The 23,584-nt window shown below is 39.5% G+C and overlaps 1 protein-coding gene across 1 annotated transcript in view; it reads right to left on the reverse strand.

Annotated features, from left to right (window-relative positions):
• Positions 1 to 23,584, reverse strand: part of NBAS (NBAS subunit of NRZ tethering complex) — a 277,415-nt gene that overhangs the window by 212,480 nt on the left and 41,351 nt on the right. Inside the window, exons 10-12 of the mRNA XM_010947343.3 lie at positions 18,954 to 19,092; positions 14,103 to 14,171; positions 4,987 to 5,115 (exon numbers count right to left, since the gene is read on the reverse strand). Of these exons, the coding sequence (XP_010945645.2) occupies positions 4,987 to 5,115; positions 14,103 to 14,171; positions 18,954 to 19,092 (337 nt within the window). The remainder of the gene's footprint in view (positions 1 to 4,986; positions 5,116 to 14,102; positions 14,172 to 18,953; positions 19,093 to 23,584) is intronic.

Consider the following 23,584-nt stretch of genomic DNA (forward strand, 5'->3'; position numbering starts at 1 on the left):
GATCATTTTGGATACAGGCTTCAGAAAGATGAAGGGAGCGGAAGAGAAACAAAGAAAGCCTCATGGAGCTTAAGACTGGATAAGATCTGGATGTGGGAAATGGGTGGAGGAAGACACTCCGGTCAGAGAGCACGATGGGAACAGAAGGCACAGGCAGGAAAATGCTAGGCTCATTCAAGAAAGAGAGTCGGTCAGTTTGAAGTACAGGACTGCTGGGCGTCATGTTCTCATTCTATGCATTTTTTGTTTGTTTTGGGTACTTCTGAAGGGGAGAGGATTAATGAGATCATTTTTCCACTGGTGAAATTAACGTAACATAAAATTAACCATTTTTAAATGAGTAATTCAGAGTAACGCATTTAGCACATTTCCAATGTTCTACCTCCATCTAGTTTCAAAACATTTTTATCACTTCAAAATAAAACCTCTTACTCATTAAGCAGTAACTTCCCTTTTCCCCTCCCCACAGCCCCAGTCACCACCAATCTACTTTGTCTCTGTGGATTTGCCTATTCTGTGGATATTTTGTACAAATGGACTCAATACATAACCTTGTGCATCTGGCTTCTTTTGCTTATCATAAGGTTCTCGGGGCTCATCCAACTTGTAGCAGGTACTAGTGGTTCGTTTCCTCTTAATGGCTGTGTAATATTCTACTGCAAGTATATACCATAGCATGTCTATCCAGGCATTAGTAGACACTTGGGTTGTTTCCATCTGAGGCTGTTGTTAATGGTGCTGCTGTGAACATGTCTGCAAATGCATTTGTTTGAGTACCTGTTACCAGTTCTTCTGGGTATATGCCTGTCTATATTTTTGTCTTAGAAGTCGACAGCAGATTCAGTCGATATATCTGAAGTAAATGCTCAACTTCACAATATGTGGGAGTCTGAAGAAATTATCTGTACAGTACATTTAAGAAAGAAGCCCAGACAAAATCCCAAACTGAACTCTGCTTCAGGCAGAGACGGCCTGACCAGAGCAGCAACCTGACAGCTCGTCCCCTGCGACTGTCTAAGCTGACATTCCCACTGCTCCCCTCACACTACTCAAACTGGCCCCGGCTTCCCACTCTTCACCCTCAGGGCCTCTATCCGGGAAGAGAACTGTGAACTGGCCATGCTTTACAACATCTGATGCACACTCTGTGGGCTGCTGCTTCAAGGACATGATCACAAGCTCCCAAGACGGCCATGAAAGCACAGAGGGGTCCTCACTTGCGCTACGTTGACACATTCCGAGAAGCAACCTCCACGTCACTCCTCTTTGTATGGCATGCTAAATGTGTCTGAAAACAGCCTCAGGTGTGCTCACTTTACAGCCGCAGCCTAGGGAAGAAGGTCCTAAGAATACAGGTAGAGATTTTGTACAGAAAGGTTATTATATGGCTTAAAGCATATGGCTTAAATCTGTTTTCTTCAGATGTAAGGATTTTATTTGTTGACTTTTTTTTTAATGGCTGGAAGGTAAATATAACAAAGCCCTGGTTGCCAGTAGCATAAAAGCAAACTTTCAAATGTTTACTCATTCCATAAACATTTATTAGTATTTAATATGCCAAGCCCTTGGTTAGATATCAGGGAAGAAATATATATTCAGTGCCTCTTCTCCAAGAGCAGGCAGCCTAGCGAAGCTGTGAAAACAGCTGCGGAGTGTATCAAGACGAATTACACGAACTGTCATCTTCCCACTCATCCTTCACTGACTCATGCACTTGACAGAATCAGTTCAGTACCTACTGTGTGTCAAAGAGGAAATAAAATCAGGTGGAAAAGGTAAGTTCTATCTCTACTACATCTAAGAAAGTACAGATAAGTAATAAAACTTCTTCAGAGAAAATTTAAGGCCAAAAATGAGATGTGACTGTATAAACATAACATATGGGAAATGTCTGGAATAGAGATCACTTTGGCAGTTTTACTATATATTCCAAACATGAACAAAACTTAATACTCACAGATTTCTAGCCAGATGGATTTTCATATTGACAATGAAAGCCGAAGTATTTAATCAACTCAAAACTGGATAGAAGTAAATCAGAATAGACACTTCCACAACTATCCTTAATCATTACATTTTATGGAGAAAACACTCATTCAAAGAAAGCATATTATGAAAACTAATAAAGTAGCACATTGCATGAAGAAAGGCCCAGATGAGCTGAATTCCCAATTTGGTAAAAGACTTCAAAGGCTGTATCGGGCACCAGGAACATGAGTTTTTTCTCGGGCAATGTTTAAGCTAAAATTACAGGCGGACTATATGATACATATCCTCATGTACTCTATTTTAAACTAATCGGCCACCCATTCACTTCCCAGAGCAACCACAGACATTAGTGTATCAAAGAGTGTTTTCTGAAAACACTGAAGCCTCATAGACATTTGTTCATGATGGAACGAACTTTCAGAACGTACAGTAGGAAAGGCTGACAAGAGTCGGGAGCAGGAGAGGAGGGTTCAGGGAGCAAGTGTGACGCAGCATAACGATCAGACTAGAAAGCAGGGAAATGAAGGAGTTTGCATTTTGACCATAATTTTAGAATTTTAAAGAAAAGAATGGATAAAATTAAATGCCCTCCATGCCTTCAACTTTGGCCAAAAATTTCTTCTGAGGCTAAAACTGGCAGGGGTCTTAGAGGGCAGGGTCCGCCCTGCTCAGCTGGAGTCCTTCCAGGAGCTGAGCAGCAGCAAGAAGAGGGAGGGGCCAGCAGCCACCAGCCTGTGACAGGACGACTCTGGAGGGAGGGTGTGCCAGCCCCAGTGGGAAAGGCAATAAAACAGAGTTAGGTTCAGTCATCCTCGCTAAGCCACTGTTCCCTCAGCAAAGGATTCCTCTACCTGCAAGATGTCCTTGGTGATGGCAACCAGGTCCACTGTTTCCAACATCCTGGTTTTTCCAGTTTACTCAGACATTCAAGGGAAAGAATTTATACCAGCCAAATCAGAAGAAATTGATACATAACCCTCAAAATGTGTAAAAGTGTAATAAAAGATACTACTGGCTTGAGAATTGTATCATTATATGGTCTGTCTGCAGACTGTTTTGGGGGCACTGAATCAGAGGAGGTGAGGTGGAAACTCGTGGAGGTCCAACAGTATATCAGGCTTCAGCAATTCCTGATGAACTGCTCCTCTACCCTGAGTCTTTCTGTCCAAACAACTCTCCCCAGAACAACACCAAAGACAAATTTCTGGCCTGACCTCCTTCCACCACGCATCTCTGCTGACATTTTTGAATTCCCTTCCTTTCTTGTCATGTTACTTTTCTGATGGCCTATTCCAGACTACATCTGGATATTTACATCTATTCACTCTTGAGTTTCAAGATTTTTAAACAATTTTTGTGTTTTTAATAGAATCATCATAAATGTCCAGTGAATAACATTAATGAGCTAAAGAGTAATGAGTTGTAATCACACTGATTGGCAACTAACAACAAAAATGACTGATTAGTTAAAAATTCAAATGTATGTCAGTGTGGACTACAACAGATATAATTTATCTCTGTATGGAAAAAATAGGGCACCCAGAATTCAGGAAACAAAAGAGCACACTAAACAATTTTTCTTGAATAGCTGTTATGCTATAGGTATGACATTCTAGGATACTCACAAGGTGAAATATTAAGTGTGCTTCAGAACTTGATCAATATTTCTATCAGGTGAATAAAAATAAATTAGGGAAACAGAAAGCCAGGGGGAAATGCCTTTAACAACCAAAGTGGTCACTTTTAAGAAAAAACTTGCCCAAATGTAAATTCCCCACATGTAACAGAACATCAGGATCTTCCCAAATAACAGATATATTTTATCACCATGCACTGATGACCATGAAAAACGCATGGTACCTTTTGGAATTCTCTGATGAGCCTCGCTGAATGCATTAAACAAACAGTCTGGAGAGAGAATCCACTCCACCTGAGTGAAGATGTAAGTCAACTTAGCTACCACATCAGAGGACAGAGAATAGAATGTCCCTGTATTTGGCTCCTGAGGTTGAAACCTGCAGAGGATCTCTTGCATTTAGAACAAATTTAGATCCAATAAGCAAAAGAGAGTGGCAGAGATGTGGAGACCAAATTAAATTCAACGTGATGAGGAACTAGAGGGGAAAAAAATTCTTCCTAAAATTGTGTATAAGACAAAAAATTGAAGAATAGCAAAAACAAATTAAATTTCAGTCTGTGAAAAGAGTAAGAAAATGTACAGCCCCTTCCTCTTTTCCTCTGCTCTGAAAAATACAAAATGCTCTTTGCTTATTGAGAGTTCAGGGGGAGGGTATATAGCTCAGTGGTAAGTGAGCACTTAGCACTCACAAGGTCCTGGGCTCAGTTCCCTGTACCTCCATTAAAATAAATAAACCTAATTACCTCCCTCCTCCTCCCCCCCAAAAAAGAGAGAGAATTCTTTTAATGGTGCAGCTTGATGACATGAAACTCAAGAGAATGCTAATAAAAAGATCATGATCCATTCAGACCTTTCAGGGAATATGTTCCTATCTTAGAATCACAATACTGATCACCAAAGCTGGTGACAGGATATTCCTATAGGAAAGGAGAACAGGGACGCCAGAGGAGAATGAACACTTCAAGTGCTGAAATGTAAAATCACCCTCAGAGGAGTGAAAGATCTGTAACGGAAGCTGTATCTAACTGAGCAGATTTTTCTTGACTCTTCACTCGGTCACAACACATGGCATTATACGAGCAAAAGGGAAAAACAGAGAGTTCAACGGACAGGTTAGTACACAGAGTGCGTGTTCTGCAGGACAAAATCACACCAGTACAGAATGCTGCTCTGCTCTTAATCTGTCCTACTACATTGATAATATTATAAGGTAAGTAAAGAATAGGACAGCTTTGGAATCATGAGAGCAAGTTATAGCTGTAACTTACAGTGAAATATCATGAAAATGAGATGAATATTGTCAGTGCTCACCCTTAAGCGAGACTGATTGTGCGAATAATCGCATTCAAGAGACATACCTGCTCATTTTGATTCCACTCCCCTTGCTGCTTCAGAGATGGAATGGCCCAGATGCTTAGTTTCCCTGAGAAGTGAATGGCTGCAAGGAGGGTCCCATCTGGAGAAAGGCTCATCTTAAAGATTCCATCCTAGACAATAATTATATTACATTAGTGTCAGAGCAACGGACTTGCAGCTGAATAAATATAACTTCCAGAATTTAATAATACTCTTTAGGGGTGCCATGTCATAAATGATCTCTCATAATTAAGGATTCTGACAGCTTCATAACACTAGAAATGTGCTCCAGAATATAAAAAACAAGACTCTTGCCCTTAAGGAGTTTTTTTTAATCTACTTTATAGTGTTATAATTTACATATCACTCAAAACTCAAACATGCAAGCATTATAAAAATATTCCTTTATGTCACACATAGATTACCATGAGTTATCAATATCTTTTATGGGTTGATGTTGACAAAATTGTGAATCCTGAATTTGGGGTCCACATCTTTACAAGATTCTTTATGAACACAATGTCTGGAATACCCTGCACCATGGACTGGCCATAAATTCATGCTGTGAAAGAGAAGGAAAGGGAGAGGGAGGAAGAGAAAGATGAAGGAAAAGAGTTCCGAAAGGGTGATGGTAACAAGAGACTGACTAGAGGAAAATGTATTCCTTAAATTAAGGAACACTATAAACGTGTAAGATTTTCCAGATCTGCTGGCAAATTCTTCAATTTAAGGAATCTAAGTGTTGCCACCAAACAGAGACACCTTGCAATATTTTATGTGGCCAATCCCAGGGCACAGAGAAAGACGTGTCCTCTTAGTTCCACTGGCCCAGATAATCTCTTAGTTCTTCCCTATGAGAATACCAGGTTTGCTCAGCTATCACAAGAGAAACCATCCAAGTGGAGATGTCACCTGCTTACTAACTATAACAGAACCAGAAGAATCAAGGAAACAAACTAGAGATTTATTTCCAATTCAGGCATTTATTAAGAACAGGGTCTAGGTAGTGTACCTGCAAAAAAAAATAAAACAAAGACCAGAAAACAGCAGCCCACAGTCACATTTCTCCTGAACATTTAGAAAATCCGGCAACACAGGGCCCAAACAGCAACAATCAGGTGGGACTAGGGAACTGTATGCCCTCTTAGAAGGTTCATAAGCTTTCCAGTTAGCCAAAACCCCAGCACCTCTGCAATGGCCCCAACATCAAGGCCGAAAGCTGTAGAACTGAAAACTAAACGCGACTATAATGAAGAACCAGAATTTACAACTGCCTCAATTCACCGTATCTACCTGGCCTCTGTAAACAGTAGAGCTTAAGCCCACAGGTCTACGGTGACAAGGCACGTTAGCCGTCAAAAACAAACAGAACCATTTCAGGAAGTCAGGAACAGTGTCGGATGAGTGGACAGGTTAAGACGACAAGCATCCTGTAATCTCACCGAGAACTAAACTCACTTTAACTGGACAGAGCAGCTCTGTCCCAGAATGCCGTAATAAACGTGAGAAAGACGAAAACACAAATGCCCACGAAGGAGGAGCAGTAAAAGCAAAAGCACCCCAGGCAGAATTTTAAATACATCACATCCCTTTCTCTGCGATGCAGACAGGGAACGAGTGGAAAATGAAGGACCAGGCATCTTTCTTTCACGACTCTGAAATCAGTTAGCTGTGTGGTTTTGTAAGACAGGCCTCTGAAGCACAGATGCTTATTAACTGAAAGAACTCTCCATCCACCCTTCGGGGTTTATAGAGGAAGAAAGTGAAGACCTGAAGAGCTAAGACACGTGCCCAAGATCAGAACCTGAGCCAGATGCAGTCTTTGCACCCACTCCATGTCACTGGGCCGCACCACGATTCCTGCCCTCACCTGGGCCACCGCCCTCCTAGTAGTCACCAGCATGCTCCTCAGAAGAACTTATGATCAAGTATATTTATTGTTGCATCAGCTGAATAATTAGGCATGTGTGATCTCTACGGTAACTTGCAGGTATTACAAATGCTCCTAAACAAAGTCGACGAAAAGTGCTTTGAAAGCAAGTAGGAAGTTTATGAATCTCTTTAACAACAACAAAAAAAAAAACCAAAAACTGTACACTAAGTAATATGATTAATTTCATAGCATTATGACCAGGGAAATAATGACTAAATATGCTAAATTTCCTTTTGTTTTCATCCCTCCCCCTTCCTTCCATTCTTCCTATACACTTAAGCAATAAATATATTCACTAAAATGTTACCACTTCTTCTATCTCTTGATCCCTAGTTTCACTTGATACTATGACATCCACATTGCAAACTCACCATTCCTTTCCATAGCATTTTGTTGTAGAAATTTGTACTCAACTACACAAAAGTAGAAATTACAATATAATAAATACCCATGGGCCCAACAACCATCTTAAACAAAAATTAACATTTCAAACTTGTTTTCAAGTATCATTCCCCAATTACCACAGTGCCCTCAGGGATTTTCGTCCCCTAGAGTATTTTAAAGCAAATCCAAGATGTTAAATGTACACACGTCAAGTATACAGTTCTTTCAAGTCCCAAGTTACCTGCTTAACTTTCATGTATATGCACAATAGGACGATACAGTGATTAATAGCAACTAAATTGTAGCCAGTCAATGATAGAAAAGTCACCTATGCTACTAGAAACACAGTGTTTTCCCTCTGAAATATAAATTCTGCTTTCTATTTGTAGAAACATTTCTGAGTATCTATAGCATGCAGGGTATTTCTCGCCCAGAAAACAATTTATTATCCTGACAGTAACTGTGACACAAGATATAAAGCCAGAGTTAGAAAAGCCATGCTAAACACTGTGAGCAGAGTCTGCAGCATTTGAAGTCTGAATGCCTGATATTTGGCAAGGAGGAGAATTCAAGAGCATGTGCTTTGGAAATAGAAGGAAACGGCTTTTCAATCAACTGCACATCACAATAAAAATAAACCTCAAACATTCAAACCACAATTTCTCATACTGCATTAAGATTTCTCAGTGTAAGTGGATAACAATCCTGTTCCCTTCTCTTCAATTTGAATTAAGTCGTTGTAAAGGCAATAAAATTTAGGTGGAGCTGTAATTTTCAGCTGTAATTGGTTAAGATATGTCTGTGAATTTCCTTCACATTCATCAACTATAAATGCCATGTTCATCTTAATCATCATTTCAGCAGCTGGAATGTTGGTCAAGAATATCTATATTGGCAGTGAAAAGCTGGAAAGCTTTTCCTCCAAGATCAAGAGAAAGACAAGGGTGCCCACTCTTACCACTTTTATCCAACATAGTACAGAAAGTCCTAACCAGAGCACTTAGGCACTGGATAGCCACATGCAAAAGAAAGAAAGGTGGACCCCTAAATTACACTATATACCAAAAAAAAAAAAAAAAAAAAAAACAACTCTAAATGGATGAAAGACTTAAACGTAAGACCTGAAATTGTAAAACTACTAGAGAAAATATGGAGTCAGGTAAGTTTCTTGACATTCATCTTGGCAATGATTTTTTTTTGGGGGGGGGATTTGACACCAAAGCAAAGGCAACAAAAGCAAAAACAAGTGAGACTATATCAAACTAAAAAGCATCTACACAGAAAAGGAAACTATCAACAAAATGAAAAGGTAGCCTATCGAATAGAAGAAAATATTTGTAAACCACATATCCAATAAGGGGTTAACATCCAAAATATACAAGGAAATCATACAACTCAACAGTAAAAGACAACTAACCCAATTAAAAAATGGGCGAAGGATCTAAATAGGCATTTTTCCAAAGACACACAAATGGCCAACAGGTACATGGAAAGTTGCTCACCATCACTCATCATCAGGGAAATACAAATCAAAAACACAATGATATATCACCTCACAACTGTTAGGATGGCTATTATGAAAAAGACAGAGATAACAAACGCTGGCGAGAACACAGAGAAAAGAGAACCCTTGTGCACTGCTGGTAAGAATGCAAACGGGTACAGCCACTATGGAAAACAGTACGGAGGGTCTTCAAGAAATTATAAATTGAACTACCACATGATCTAGCAACCCCACTTCTGGATATATATACACGAAGGAAATGAAACCATTACCGTAAAGAGATACCTGCACTCCCATGTTCACTGCAGGATTACTCACAATAGCCAAGCTACAGAAAACCACCTAAGTGGTTCGTCCAGCAGACAAATGAAGAAAATGTGACATACCTACAAACACTCACAATGGAATATTACTCAGTCTTTAACAAGAAAGAAATCATGTCATTTGCAACAACATGAACGAATCTGGAGGGCATTTTGCTAAGTGAAATAAGCCAGATCCTGAAAGACAAATACTGCATGGTAGTCACTTACAGGTAGAATCTTTAAAAAAAAAAAAAAAAAAGTCAAAAATCATAAAAACAGAGATGAAAAAAGTGGTTGCCTTTACCAGGGGCTGGGGGGCGAAGGAAACAGGGAGAAGTTGGTGAAAGGGTACAAGCGCTGTTACAGGATGAATAAAGTCTGAGGATCTAATACATAACATGGTGACTACGGTTGACAATACTGCATTGTATCACTGCAATTTGTTGAAAATAGGACTTAAATGTCCTCACACATACTCACAGACACAAAAAGTAAATATGTGAAGTGATGCATATATTAATGAACTTAATGGAGGAAAATCCTTTCACAATATATGCCTACATATATCAAATTATCACATTGTACACTTCAACCTTCACTTATTAATTATACCTCAATAAAGGTGAGGAAAAAAAGAACAGTGAATATCACTGACCACCCACTTCAGTTTATCCCATGAGGTTTTAACTTCACCCAAAGGTAGCCTAGCTAGATGGTTACTTGGTAAGTTCGTAACACTGGGTAGACAGCAGGGTTAGAGGCAGAGGACTTACAAGGGCCTTCTTGCACAGTCAACCATCTGTTTACATGAGTACTGCATTTATGGCCCTTTTAATTAACCCCACCGTCAGCTCTCTTCCCATCTCAAATCTATTCCCAAAACTTTTCCAAAGATAATTTCCTCTGACTTCCTTGCGTCCTAATGTAGCAATGTGATACTAACAAAATACTACTAAGATGAATAATGTGAACATTATTTTAATTTCCACTTCCATTTCTCATTTATATTGAATTCCCAGCTCACATGTCCATCTGATCTTGTGTCAACTGCAAACACTAATTAAAGCCTTCTACTTCTGGCAGCAATAATGAGAGTAGGAACTGTACCTTCTCTCAAACACTGCAATAAAACTTTTCAATTGTCCTTTCTAAGAGAGAGGTTTTTTTTAATGTTAAATATCAGACCTTTATACTGAGATTAGTTTAAATTGCCTCCCTTTCTTCAACTGTCTATCACCTATATAGAACAATTAAAAATGAATGATTTCCAATTTCATTATACCTTTCAAATGTACAAATTATATTAAAACGAAAGTACTGAATTCTAGTGCCCACATTCAAAATGTTCTAAATTATTACACACACTTAGAGGAAAAAAAAACTCCGCTCAATAAAAGGTGAATCTGTAACCACTGCTCTTTCAACACTCAAAAATTATTTATCGAATATTATGCAATCAATAATGCATAATAATGTTTTACACTCTGGGGAACCTGCAGTGAACAAAACAAACAAGTCCCTGCCCTCAAGGAGCTCAGCAGATATTCTAACCCACTGTACTTTTGAAGTCTGACCCCCCAAAATAAATAGAACTGTTTTCAAATCAAAAGAAAGTCATCCTCAAAAGCCTGGTTAACAACCTGAGGGGGGAGAAAAAACTGAAAGTACGCAGGAAAGAAAAAAGCCTTTGGAAAAAAAGTTTTCCAAACCAATGAACTTTTAAAAAACAATTTTTTTTAACTATAAAGCTTTTAGTTTATTAAAAATGTGATTTGCCATGGGAATAAATATGTACACCAATTAAACACAAAAGAGAGCAAAGAAACAGAACTATAATACCCCCTCTGTAAATGTCTGTACTGACAGAGGGGGCATTATAGAATTAATTGGGAATGAATACAGCATTGAATAAATGATGCTAGCCATACACAGAATATTAAATTAGATTCCAACTAAACTTTGGCCACAAAAACAAATTCAATATGAAAACTTACAGGTGAAAAGCCAAACCATGAAACTTTAAGAAAACATAGGAGAACACCTTTACAACGTCAGGGTGTGGAAGAAATTCTTAAGACCTCAAAAGCCCAAGACATACAGGGAAAATTTTAAATTTAAGCTTTCTGGTGACAAAAGAAGCCCAAAAGAAAACAAGTAATTTTGATCATTAATATATTCTTTGAGAGATAAATTATGCCAGACAACCAGCAGTTGATTATTTCAAATCATGTAAATTTGGGGTATACTAAACCACAATTTAAATAGGACCCATAATTTAACTATCAGCTCTATAATTATGTATACAAAGAAAGTAACAGATCAGAACAGCAGCCACCACTATCATTTATCGGGGCCTGCAAAGTGACGATCACTGCCTTAGCTGTTTTAATAATATATATTCCCTCTAATATCGTCCAATCAAGTCTTGCTACTTTATAGTCTGACAAGTGACTAGAAGAAAATGAACTAAATATTAACCACATGGTCACTATATGGGAGAGCAGATCTTGTTTAAAAAGTAGCAGTAGTTAAGAGCCAACACAGTTTAAAAGAGAAATGTAATCGCTGCCAAACTTGAGTCGTACACATCATTCTTTCTGAGATGATAAGTAATTTTTAACCCGGGCTACTTTTAAGTACAACATATCTTGGCTTCTGTTTCTTCAACCGTCCAACTAAAGGTTTAGACAAGAACCAACAAGAGACAGTGAATAAACAGCACTGGGTCATGAGTCAACTCAAGACCAAACCCATCTCTGACACTAGCTAGGTAGGTGAGTTTGGGTAAGCCATTTGTCTTGAGGATTTAATGTCTTCATCAATAAAAGAGGCATTATGATGCCATGAACGCAAACTTCCTGTGAGAACATGTAAAAGGACTGTTAAGCTAGGAAGTGTTCACAACAATATGCAGTTCTTAAATAAGCTCTATGAGGTCTTTCAGCTCTAAAATTATGCTAAAAATCTATCCCCCTTAATTATTTCTGGGCTAGGAACCACTGAGTTCAAATAAGATACTCATATAACATTCAGATATTGACTGAAAGGCACTGATTTTAGAGTACTAATTTCATAAAGTCTTTTTTAAAAGTCCAAACAGTTAAGGATTCTGGTACAAGATGTCACAAAGAAAGACCAAAATATAAGGAAATTAGTTGCTTGCTTCTTCCTCCTTGGGTTCAATCACAGAGGATACTGATAAAAATAAGAAAGAGCTGAGTGCCACACAAAAGAATAACCAATAGCAGGAGTCAAAGTTACAACAATCTGGAGTTCCCAGGAGGTAAGGAAGAGAAGATGGTCATTTTATACTGAGTGAACAGAGTTACATCTGCCTATTAACATACCAAATCAACTCATCAACGAAACACTTCAGTATGTGTGAGATATGGTACAAAGGAGAGTCACGTATATCAACCCTCAAACAATTCTTGTTCTAAACGTGCTACAACTATGTTGGTCCAAATAAAATAAACATGAAACACAGAATAATAAGAGTCCACGGACCCCACCCCCAGCAGAGTGGAGAGTTCTGCGGTGTTCTCCAACACATGCCGCTCCCGGGCTGGCGCTGCCCAGCCTCTCCCTGCCTGCCTGGGGAGCGCGCCTTCGCTTCCAAATCAAGTTATCACCTCCAGATTTAAATGGCCCCTCTCTGCACCTCAAGGGCACTTCATATTACATTACAGAAGAGGTTATAAAATGTGTAACAGGGTCCTGTTTTACGGCTGCTTCCACATCCGCCTCCCCCACTACACTGAGGGCTCCCTGAGGAGGTGCACTGTATTTCGCGCGTCTGTTTACTCTCAGCTCTGACACCATGGCTAGCTCAACTTAAGTGTTTGCTGACTGACTAACAGAAAAAATAACTGTGGAAGTGCCACATAACTGCTTAATTACTGTCAAAAGAATTTTAAAAATTAAACCCTTAAAAAATTTTAAAGACAGAATAATTATTTAGATAGAATTAAAGAGAAAGGGAAAAAGGTCCAGGGAGAAAAACTAAATAATGCTCTCACCCGCTGATACACTAACAGAAAAACCAACAGACACAACACGGTCAATCAGAAACAACAAAGTGTATGGCAGGGGCCAGGTCACCTAGTCCTGCATATGTCTCTTCATCTGCTAAATGAAGACAAACTCTATGGCATAGCAGAAGAGAATGCTAACTGGAAAGCACTGTAGACATACAAGGGATTAAAATGAAAATGACTTTCTAGACATAAAGAGCAGTGTTACTGTTCAATTCTACAGGTACAATGAATGCCAAACCAGCCCAGGAGACGTGAACTAGTTGAGGTCAATGACAGAGAAATAACTAGAACTCAGAATTTTAAATACATTAAATACAAATGCAGCGAGAGAATGCTCATTATATTTCTTGAAATTTCTTTATTTCTTACTATCTCCCCTGGTTTAGTAAAGAAATTGAACAAACAGGAAAATTAGGTTGAGCCCCCCCAAAACAGGGAGGAATATGGACTGAAGAGCCCAGGTACCAAGACTCTTGTGGCAGCCGTGCAGAGACAGTGAACAGAAACAGGGCCAACGCGGCTCATTTCCTCCTGCAACATCAGTAATCTCAGATTTAGGGAAGAATCTTTTTTTTATTTTACAACAATCAAAAGGAGTATGCTATGGACAAGGACATAAAATTCACAAAAAAAAGATAAAGTAAGAAACTTCAAAGATATATAATGCTTCCAGGAGACTTCTTTGGGCTAAATCCCCAGACGCAAGGGGACTAGGTTTATTCTTTTTTTTTTTTAATTTTCTTTATTGAGACAAGAATGATATATATATGGCAAAATACACAAATCTTCAACGAAACGCTCCATGAATTCTTATTAATGCATATACCCACATAGTATATAATTAAGAGCAAAATCAGATGAAAATCTGTAACATTCAAGGTTCATTCAACTTTGCCTTTAAAGGGACTCTGGTGAAAATGTTTGAGAAGCACAAAGTTAAGCCAATTTGTATTACCTGTTCTTGTCCCTGGCGACTGTAAAACTTGACACTTAACATCCTTAATAATCCCAGTGTCTTCGGTACCTGCAAAATAAATACACATTATACAAAAAAAACCAAAATCAATGGAATGCATTCTCATTGTATAAAGTCCTTTTATCATGAAATGAAAACTACAGCAAAGCTAGTATTTTAAGAAATGGTTGAGAAAATCATCAATAAGTATCAGAAATTTATCAGTAAGTATCAGAAATCTTGGTGAGACTCTGTTTTTGTTTTGGGGAAAAAAAATCCTTCAAATGACAAGTCTTCACAAAATTTACCCACAATCAAATGTTTTTAAAATACATACAAAAAAAACAAGTCGAGTACAATCTATGCAGATTAGAACCTGCTCTACTGAGTGGCTCTTCTCAGATGCGGCTATGCCAGGTTCCCGTTTTATCCTAGCATCTCTACGGAAAAGGCCAACACTCCCAACAGAAATTTCACTCATGAAAAAATTGCTCCTACACTTAAAAAACACCAGGAAAAAAATATCATTTAGAAACAGTTTTTGAAATAATATAGTACAAGACTATTTTTGTCTCTAGATTTAAGAAATATACTTATAAGGGCAAATACACTTACCAAAGCAAAAATTATACTTATAGTTTTTTAGAAATGGAAAGTAAGTATTGTTTAAATTATAGAGAAAGTAAGTATTGTTAAAGTTCTTAAACTTGGAACACTAGTACGTTGCTGGTGAGAACATAAAACGGTACAGCCACTGTGGAAAACCGTCCAGTGGGTGCTCAGAAAGTTAAACAGAATTATCAAATAACCCAACAATTCCCTTCTAGGCATACACCCAAAAGAACTGAAAACAAAATGACCAGCACTGATAAAAGAATAAAACCAACCTGTCAAGATTAAAAAAAAAAAAACTGAAAATGGGTGTGCAAATACTTGTACAATTGTTCACAGCAATACTATTCATAATAGCCAGAAAGTAGAAGCAACTCAGATGTCTTCAGGAAGAACAGATAAACAAAACGCAGTGTACTCATACAATGGAATACTACTCAGTCGTAAAAGGGAATGAAGTATTGATGCTTGCTACAATTTGGATGAACTTCAAAAATATGTTGCTAAATGAAAGAGGCCAGATATGAAATTGTATTGTATGATTCCATTTTTATGAAATTTTCAGAATAGGCAAATCCATAGGAACAGAAAGCAGACTAGCTCTGCCAGGAGCTCAGGGGAGAGGACAACAGAGAGTGACTGTTTAAGGGGTTTGGCATTTCCCCTTGGGGTGAAGAAAATGTCTTGGACCTAGATAGTGGTGATGGTTGCATAACATCGTGAACGTACTAAACGCCCCTGAATTGTACACTTGAAAATGGATAATAGTCAGTTTTATGTTACTTGAATTTTATTTTAATCTAAAAAGAAAAGGCAAAGTGGAGGTCATTCTTTCGCTGAAGTTAAAAATGTTCCTACCAGAACTTCCGAATAGCTGAAGACATTACTGATGGCCTAGCTCCACATTTTCTCCAAAAACAAGAAAATACAAGAAGGGAAAAATACATCTACATGAAAAATCACACCCTCAGCTTAACCTGAAGATAGAAGCTTCAAAAAATTGTGAGCAGAAAGAGAAAAACCACCAAAACCCAGTGTCTCATCCCCACTGCTCTTGCCAGCCCCCAAGTTCGCACCCACCCTCACCCAGACCTACAACAAGGCTTGGTGGTGAGCATAAGTGGACTGAAAAAAATCCTGCAGGGACCAGGAGACAAGTGTGGCAAGCTAGCAAAGGGGTTCAAGGTCTATCTAAAACCACTGCCAAAAATTAACAGTCCAAGAAAACCTTTCAGGAAGGAAAAAAGACCTGAATCTATATATTGAAAGAGTGGGTATATTAACCTTGAAAAATCACTCCAAGAAATATCCTAGGAAAGCAATTAGAATTCAAAGATAAAGAAAATCCTTATAGCCTCCAAACAAAATGGCCAAAAAACATACAAAGGGCAGGTAATCTGACTTACATCAACTCTTCAAATTCTACATCAGAAGCAAAACAACGATAAAATAGTGTTGTTTTTGTTTTGGTTTTTTGGGGTTTTTTGTTTTGTTTTGTTTTTTTACAGTTCAATGAAAGAATGGATAAACCAAAGATTTTATATCCAAGTAATTCTTCCTTTAAATATCCAAGCTATGGGGAAAACAATTCCTAACAATCAAGAATTTAAGACACTCTTCATCAATGAGCCCTTCTCAAAACATCTATTAAAGGATAATTTCATCCAACCAAGAACTGACTGGGAAAACTTCAACAAAAGTGAGGGTGACCATTTCAAAATATATAAATGAACAACTGTGACTAAAGAAACATGAAGATTAGAGTTGAAACTAATGTATAAAAATTGTATGTTTTGGCAAAATAGAGATAACACAATTAAAAAGGGGCGGAGAAAGGAGAGGAAAAGGGGAAAATAAAATCAACGGATTTTTGTATAAGCACTTAGTAGGAATTAAAGAATACCAATAAACTGATCAACTGCTAAAACACTGGATGGCCCTGATAACACCAGTAAGACAGTTTCAGTGAAACGGTGGAGATAAAGCCCCATTCAGGTGAATTCAAGGAGAGAATGGAAAAAAGAGGAGTTAGATCAGGTACAGATGACTCTTGAACATGTTGAAGAAAAGGAAAGAAATGGGGTGGTAGCAGGGTTTAGGAGGCTCTAAATCCTCCAAAACTGAAGGGTTTTTACAATAGGGGAAATGAACACATGCTGTATGTTGATACACCTAAGAGACAGCAAGATTAAGGATTTGGAAAAACATCTTTCAAACATCAAAAGTGTGAGATCTAGCGGACAATGGAGGAGCTGGCCTCAGCTGGGGCAAAATGCAGTTCATCCGCAATAACGAGAAAAAAGATATGGCATCCAGGTGCAGGAGTAGGCAGGTGGTGGGATCGTATGAGAATATTCTGACTACTTCTGTCTTCTCATGGAATCAGCATTTCTCGAAGAAACAGGACTTCAAAAAGCCTGTGTTCTTTCTACAACAGTATTCTATACTAAAAAAAGCAGCAGAAGCAGTAACAGAAAAGTCAGTTTTGTTCATTTTTACATGTTTTTTCCCTAAAATTTTCATCTTAAAAATAAAAACAATAATAATTAATACCATAGAACATTTTACTGTTTATCAAGTGCCTTCACATACGTTGTCAAGAGCCTAGCACGCCAGTGGGAGGCGATGATCCAGAATCCCAATCCCAGGCATCTGCCTCCTGAGCCCAGGCTCCTTCCACTAACCTGGCACCTGCCGGAGCTTACTGCCCTCATCTGTGGGCACAGCTGTATCCTCCGGTACAGTGAGCCCCTTGAGGGCTGCTACCTTTATGTTCCTGATTCCTGGAGCTGTGATCTGATGCTGAAGAAATAAATGAACAGGTAAAACTATCTCGTTTGGATGACACTGACATTCAATTGGAACTTTGGTCAATGCACATATTGAATTTTGCATGGTCTCTTTTTACAGCCTAGCAGCCTTGTGAGAGACAAGAACATATGTGTCAGCAGCATTGTTTTCGGTCAGCGGCCATCCACCTCAACACAACGGCGACCTTTAATAAACACGAAGTTCCATGAGAACAGTACCTGCCACCTGACAAGAGAACCAATTCTCTCAACCTCGAAGTTACTTTAGGGTAGGGGAAGGCTATGCAGAATGTCTGTAAGTTTAGCTGCAAGATGCATTTAAAAGGCACTCACATAATTAAAACACACTTGCTGCATTTCAAGAAGTTTATCAAACAGCAGAGCCTTCAATTTGTAATTCATTATTTCCCCCCCACTCAGTCTGTCAGTGCACAAGCAATTTTCTTTTGAGAGACTCCAATACCGAAGCTTCAGGCCAGAGAAGGAAGGGGCGTACACAGCAGAGCAGATTCCAATACTTCAGTAAGGAGCAAAGTGAAAGCACAGAGGATTCAAAGACGCCAAGGTGCAACAAGGTTTCACAGAACCTGACAGTCCTCGGTGCCTTTCCCTGTCCTGGCCCCTCTGTCACAAATACCCTTGGCTCCGCTGCACTGAAATGGCCCTTCACAGCCTGCCTACTTTCTCTCGCCTTAAGTCCTCCACACTCACCTGTTCTTTCTTTTTTCCCTCAACCTTTCATTTTGACAAATTTCATAGCTACTGAAAAGCTGAAATGATTACACAATGAAACACCAGTATACCTTCCACCTGAGTTCACCGTTCACCACACTGGCTTTATCTGTGTACCTATGTATATTCTACATGACTATTCAGGCACAAAGGAGCGCCTGGTCTGTCTAAAACAGAAGCTCAGTCACAGAATGAATACACAAATGTCTGGACAAATAATCACTCCCAACCAGAAACAAAATGGAAGCACCAAGGCAGTCAGGAACTTGAGCAGGGGCACTTCTGACCCCCCGCCAGCTGGAGGCCCAGCTAAACGTCACGGCCCTCATCAGCATCCTGACAACACCTACTTCAAAAGTCACTGAGACGTCACTGAGCATAAAGCACTCAGAACAGCTGCCAGCACATAAAAAGGACTTAATCAATGTGAATGTCTAAACAGGCAAATGCAAGTAACAGGACTACTGTTAGGTTATTTGCTTTTCTGATATCTGCAAATACTGTTGCCAAAAATGAAACCCAAGTTAAATAAAACATGCTTGAGATAAATCTGATGTTTGAAAGAAGTCCTAAAACTGCACTTGCATTAAGTCACTCTCCTCATTCAAGGCAAACTGTTTCCTTCTCCGTGTCTCACAAAGGGCTGGTCTGTCTTCAAGACCCACAAGCCAAGTGACACAGCACCACTAATACTTACTGCAGGGACCCTGTCTCCGCCATTAGTGACCTGCTTATAATACGGCGATCCTGAAAGAACTCTCCAGGCCGAAAGTCCACAGCTAGCAGCTTTTGATAGGCCCACTTCAGCAGTTTCACATCCACCGACCAATAAAAGTCTAAAAAGGGGAAAGATAAAAAGTATCGACAAATTACAAACACGAACAAGACAACATCAAAACAAAGAGAGCAGAAACAGGTGTCTTCACAAGGAAAACTGAAACAAAGGTATGATGGACCAATCCTAGAAGGTTAAGTATTTAAGAGGAAACAAACAACAGAAAACCAGATGCTTTTTCAACTAGAATTTCACCTTCACTAACACAGAGGTCAAGTGTAAAACATCCCAACACCTGATGCCCAGAGGGGAACTTAGAAATGAGAGAAACTATTTTAAGGTTGGCTGCTGAGTATCTAAGAAACTTCATCCATGTCAATAAACTTTGACAAACAGAAGTGTCACCTCACACAGACATCTATGTGTTCACTACAGCAGTGCATCGGAGGCAGGGAGGATACAATTCCAGATGTTGGGAAGCATTGACAGCAGGGAACGCGGCAGCTGGACAGAACTGAACAGAAGTACCACTGCGATCAGACTGGGCAGTAGCTCAGTGGCACATGACGACCAGTTCACTTTTCCGTTTGTTCCACTTCTTCAGCACTTAGAGGCCAGTTACCAACAGGGCTAACAGCCTAACGGGTCCTGTAAGTTAAAAGACTACGTGACCACACACGAACTAAGCTGATTCAGAATGGAATCCAACAGTTATAAGTTTTAAAGTTACGTTCAGTAAATCTGGCAGGGAACCGTCTAACAGACATCACAGTCACCTAAAAGAGAAAAAAGTTTGAAAGTAAAACTTGGTATTACAGGAAACACCTGTTGTTCCCAGTTACATTAAGGCAATAGGGAAATGGGAGAAGCTACACATTTTTCAATATCTCAATAAAAAAAAAGGAAAAAAGCCCCTCCCCGATGCTTGGGAAAGCCCCTGCTGCCTGAGAGAGAGAAAGACTTAGGACAGAGGTCTCCTCGGTCGCATCCACACAATCTGCCCCCAGCACGGACCCAAATGACAGAAAACAACATCAAGCTCCCTTGCCAGCACAATGTACATAATGCCTGCCAACACCAGGCCTCCACGGTGTCAACAAAAGGACGCACTTCATCACATGACAAATGAGTATTTACCTTTTTCAATACCATGGTCGTAGATCAATCAGAACTTTACAAATTTTTAGCCTCCACATAAAAATTTTAGTTTCTGTGCAGAAATCGAAAGGTGAAGGAAAATGACACTTCATGACACTATTTAGAGCTGGCACATCAAAAGACTGACTCGGTTTTCTGGTGATGTTAGCCAATAACTCTTCAATGTTACATAATTAAAGTAGCTCATGACGGGGCACCATGAGCTCCCAACACTGCCCTTCAGGACCTTTGCAGACGGGTACGCCCACAGGCAGTCCAAAAGGGCTCGGCACATTAGTGCAAAATGCAACACCTGCCCTCTGCTAACGCTGCTTACCTCGTGGGGAAGGCAGAATAATGGCTCCCCAAAAATATCCATGTCCTGATCCCTAGAACTTGTGACCACGTTATATTCCATGGATTTAAGGTTGTTAATCAAACGACCTTAAAACAGGGAGATTATCCTGGATTATCCAGGTGGCTCAAAGAACCACCAGGGTCGTTAGAAGTGGAGGAGGGAAGCATGAATGTCAGTGTCAGAGCCCTGTGACATGAGAAAGGCCTGCCCAGTGACACTGCCTTTGAAGACAGAAGGGGCCACGAGCCAGGGAAGCCAGGCTGCTCTAGAAGCTGGAAACAGCAAGAAAACACTGTCCCCCAGGGCCTCCAGAAAGGACGCACCTGCTGACACCTTGACTTGAGCTCAGTGAGACCCATTCCGACTTCTCACCTCGAGAACTTCAAGATGACAAACTTGTTCTAAGCCACTGAATTGGTGGTAATCTGTCAGAGCAACCACAGAAAGCTAACACACACTGTGTTCCTTTCCCAGCCCCGGATTTCGGACGACCTGCCAGACTAATTCCACCAACTGCTGATCTGACCAACTTTCTAACATCCTTTTTTTTCCCCCTGGTTTTATTGGATATAACTGACATACAGCACTGTCTAAGTTAAGGTTTCCAGCATAATAATCTCTTCTTCTATACAGTTTGTTTTTGAGGCATAAATGACCTACTATGCGGTTCCTGTTCCAAACTAGGCTAACAATAAAAACCCGACAATAATTTTTAAAAACCGGATGTCTACATATACTCTCGGTCATAAAACTTTCCAAACGGCATAAAATCCTTCTAGGTTTAGCCAGAGAGCTTAGGCCAGTTCACAGTCTCAAAAGTCATTAAGTATACTTCAATTAAAAAAAAAAATCATAGCTAAACAACAAGGACCTACTGTAGAGCACAGGGAACTATATTCAAATCTTTTAAGAATCTATAATGGAAAAGAATCTGAAAAAGAATATATGTAAGTATAAATGAATCACCTTACTGTACACCCGAAACTAACACAGCATTGCACATCAACCATACCTGAATTTAAAAAATTTTTATATACCAAAAAAATTCATAAAATATTGTAACTGTGCTTTATTCACAAACACAACTTGAGCCTTCACTCAAAGCCTTTTTCCTACTGCTTTTATATACCGTCTAACAAGTTTTCATCACAGCAGATTAGAAACAACAAACTTTGAGAAGATGGCTTGAAGCAACCTGCTGGGCTATTTCGACCCTAGGCCAGTCCTCAAAGCTAACACAGAATTAATCCTGTTCACCAGGGCAAAAGAGATCTGAGCCCAAAGTCAAGTTAGCAGGACAAGTGTTACTTGCCTATAGCAATCATTCTGTTCAAATGATTCTTTTACTCTAAAATAATTTCTCCCAAAAAAGTTTATCTTTACACAAGATAAAATCATATTATTCCTCTGGCTCTAACTACCAGTTTAAAGAAAATACAGTTGAAAAGAGAAAAACAGTTCAAACAATACAACAAAGATGCCATCTAAATAATGGGAAATCGAAAAAAATCTAGACAATAGGAAACTACAGAATCAATGATGTGGCTTCCTCAGAACACACAACGTGTTCTCTCTCTCTCTCTCCCTCTCCCCTCTTCGTCCCTCTGAGTAAAAGATGGAGAAAGGAGGAGAGAATGGAGTACAGATCAACCAGTTAAGAGGGAACACAGTCTGGAAACTTGAAGATCCTGACAAATTATTATTAGTGATGTTCATATACGATAATGGTCTCATGTTTATGTTTTTCAGAGTCCTTATTTTTTAGAAATACATGCTGAGATATTCAGATGAAATTACATGCTGTCCAGGATTTGCTTCACAATACTCTGGGCACAGGAGGGGAGGAACAGCTGAGGCTAGAGATTAAATGAGCTTGGCCGTGAGCTGACTGTCAACCGAAAGGCAGGCACGGAGGAGTCAGTATACTCTTCTGTGAACATGCTTCAAATATTCCATAAGGAGCTTTTTATTCAAAAGTCAATTTGTTTGGAAAAACCCCTCTGAATAAACAGAAACAAAACAGCTAATTTTGAATATCTACATTTCTGAATTTAGTCATAGCATTTTCTCAAACAGAAAACATGTGATTCTCATAAAACATATCTTTAAAAATCAGAAGCCTATCGTTATAATAAAAACAAAACACTGCTGGAGAATTCAACAAATCCTTAAAAGGCCAGGATACAGCAGATCCTAATAAGCGAAATAATTTTCCTCTACTCAATGTGCAACACTGAGCATATGTAACCATATCTATATTTATAGCAACCACTTAATTCTTTCTCAAGGGGTTGAGCATTACTAGTTAATCTGCACGACTATGTCATAGAGAGGACAGATGTCATTATCTAATTTTCAGATTAAAAAATATATGTATAAGACTTTACACTGCCTGATTACTGAAGAAGAGCTAATTGAGAGTTCAGATTCTTCTTATCTCCTGGCCTTGATCCCAGAAGACACTTCCTCCCTGTGAAGTCTGAGAAACACGGCCACGCATAGATCAAACTGGCTACGACAAGATAAGCTCCATTAAAAATAAGAGATTCAGTAACTGCTTCTAAAACAGCCTTTCCTCCATCCATGCCAGACTGAGGAGTAAGTGGAGATGATGCAGACTGATGGAACCAATCACGTGCTGTTCCCACCAGACGGTATGGCAGCTTCAGGACAGGGATGCCCCAGCGACAAGAACGCCCGTGTGTTCACCGAGACAAGCAGACCTGTGCGCGTAGGTGTGTTTACAGGGAGGGGAACTGAGATGACTTCATCAACGTGTTCACAAAACAGGTAACCAGCAGCTACTGTGTGCCAGGCAACGTGCAGGCACTGAGCAGACGGAGATGAACAAGGTATTCTCTCGGCATTCAAAAGGCTTGCTCTCTGATTGAGGGCACATGGAAAGAAGACAAGCCCAGAGCCCAGGAGTAAATGGTTCAGAAGGAAAACCACCACAGCTGGAGACGACAACCCCGCCCATGCCCACCCAAGGGCCGTCTCTGTCGTACCCGCCAAGGGGCGTCAGCCCCGATTCAAGGTGTTAACTTGGTCCACCACT

Source organism: Camelus bactrianus, chromosome 15, assembly GCF_048773025.1.
Source record: "Camelus bactrianus isolate YW-2024 breed Bactrian camel chromosome 15, ASM4877302v1, whole genome shotgun sequence".
NCBI classification, from domain to species: domain Eukaryota; kingdom Metazoa; phylum Chordata; class Mammalia; order Artiodactyla; family Camelidae; genus Camelus; species Camelus bactrianus.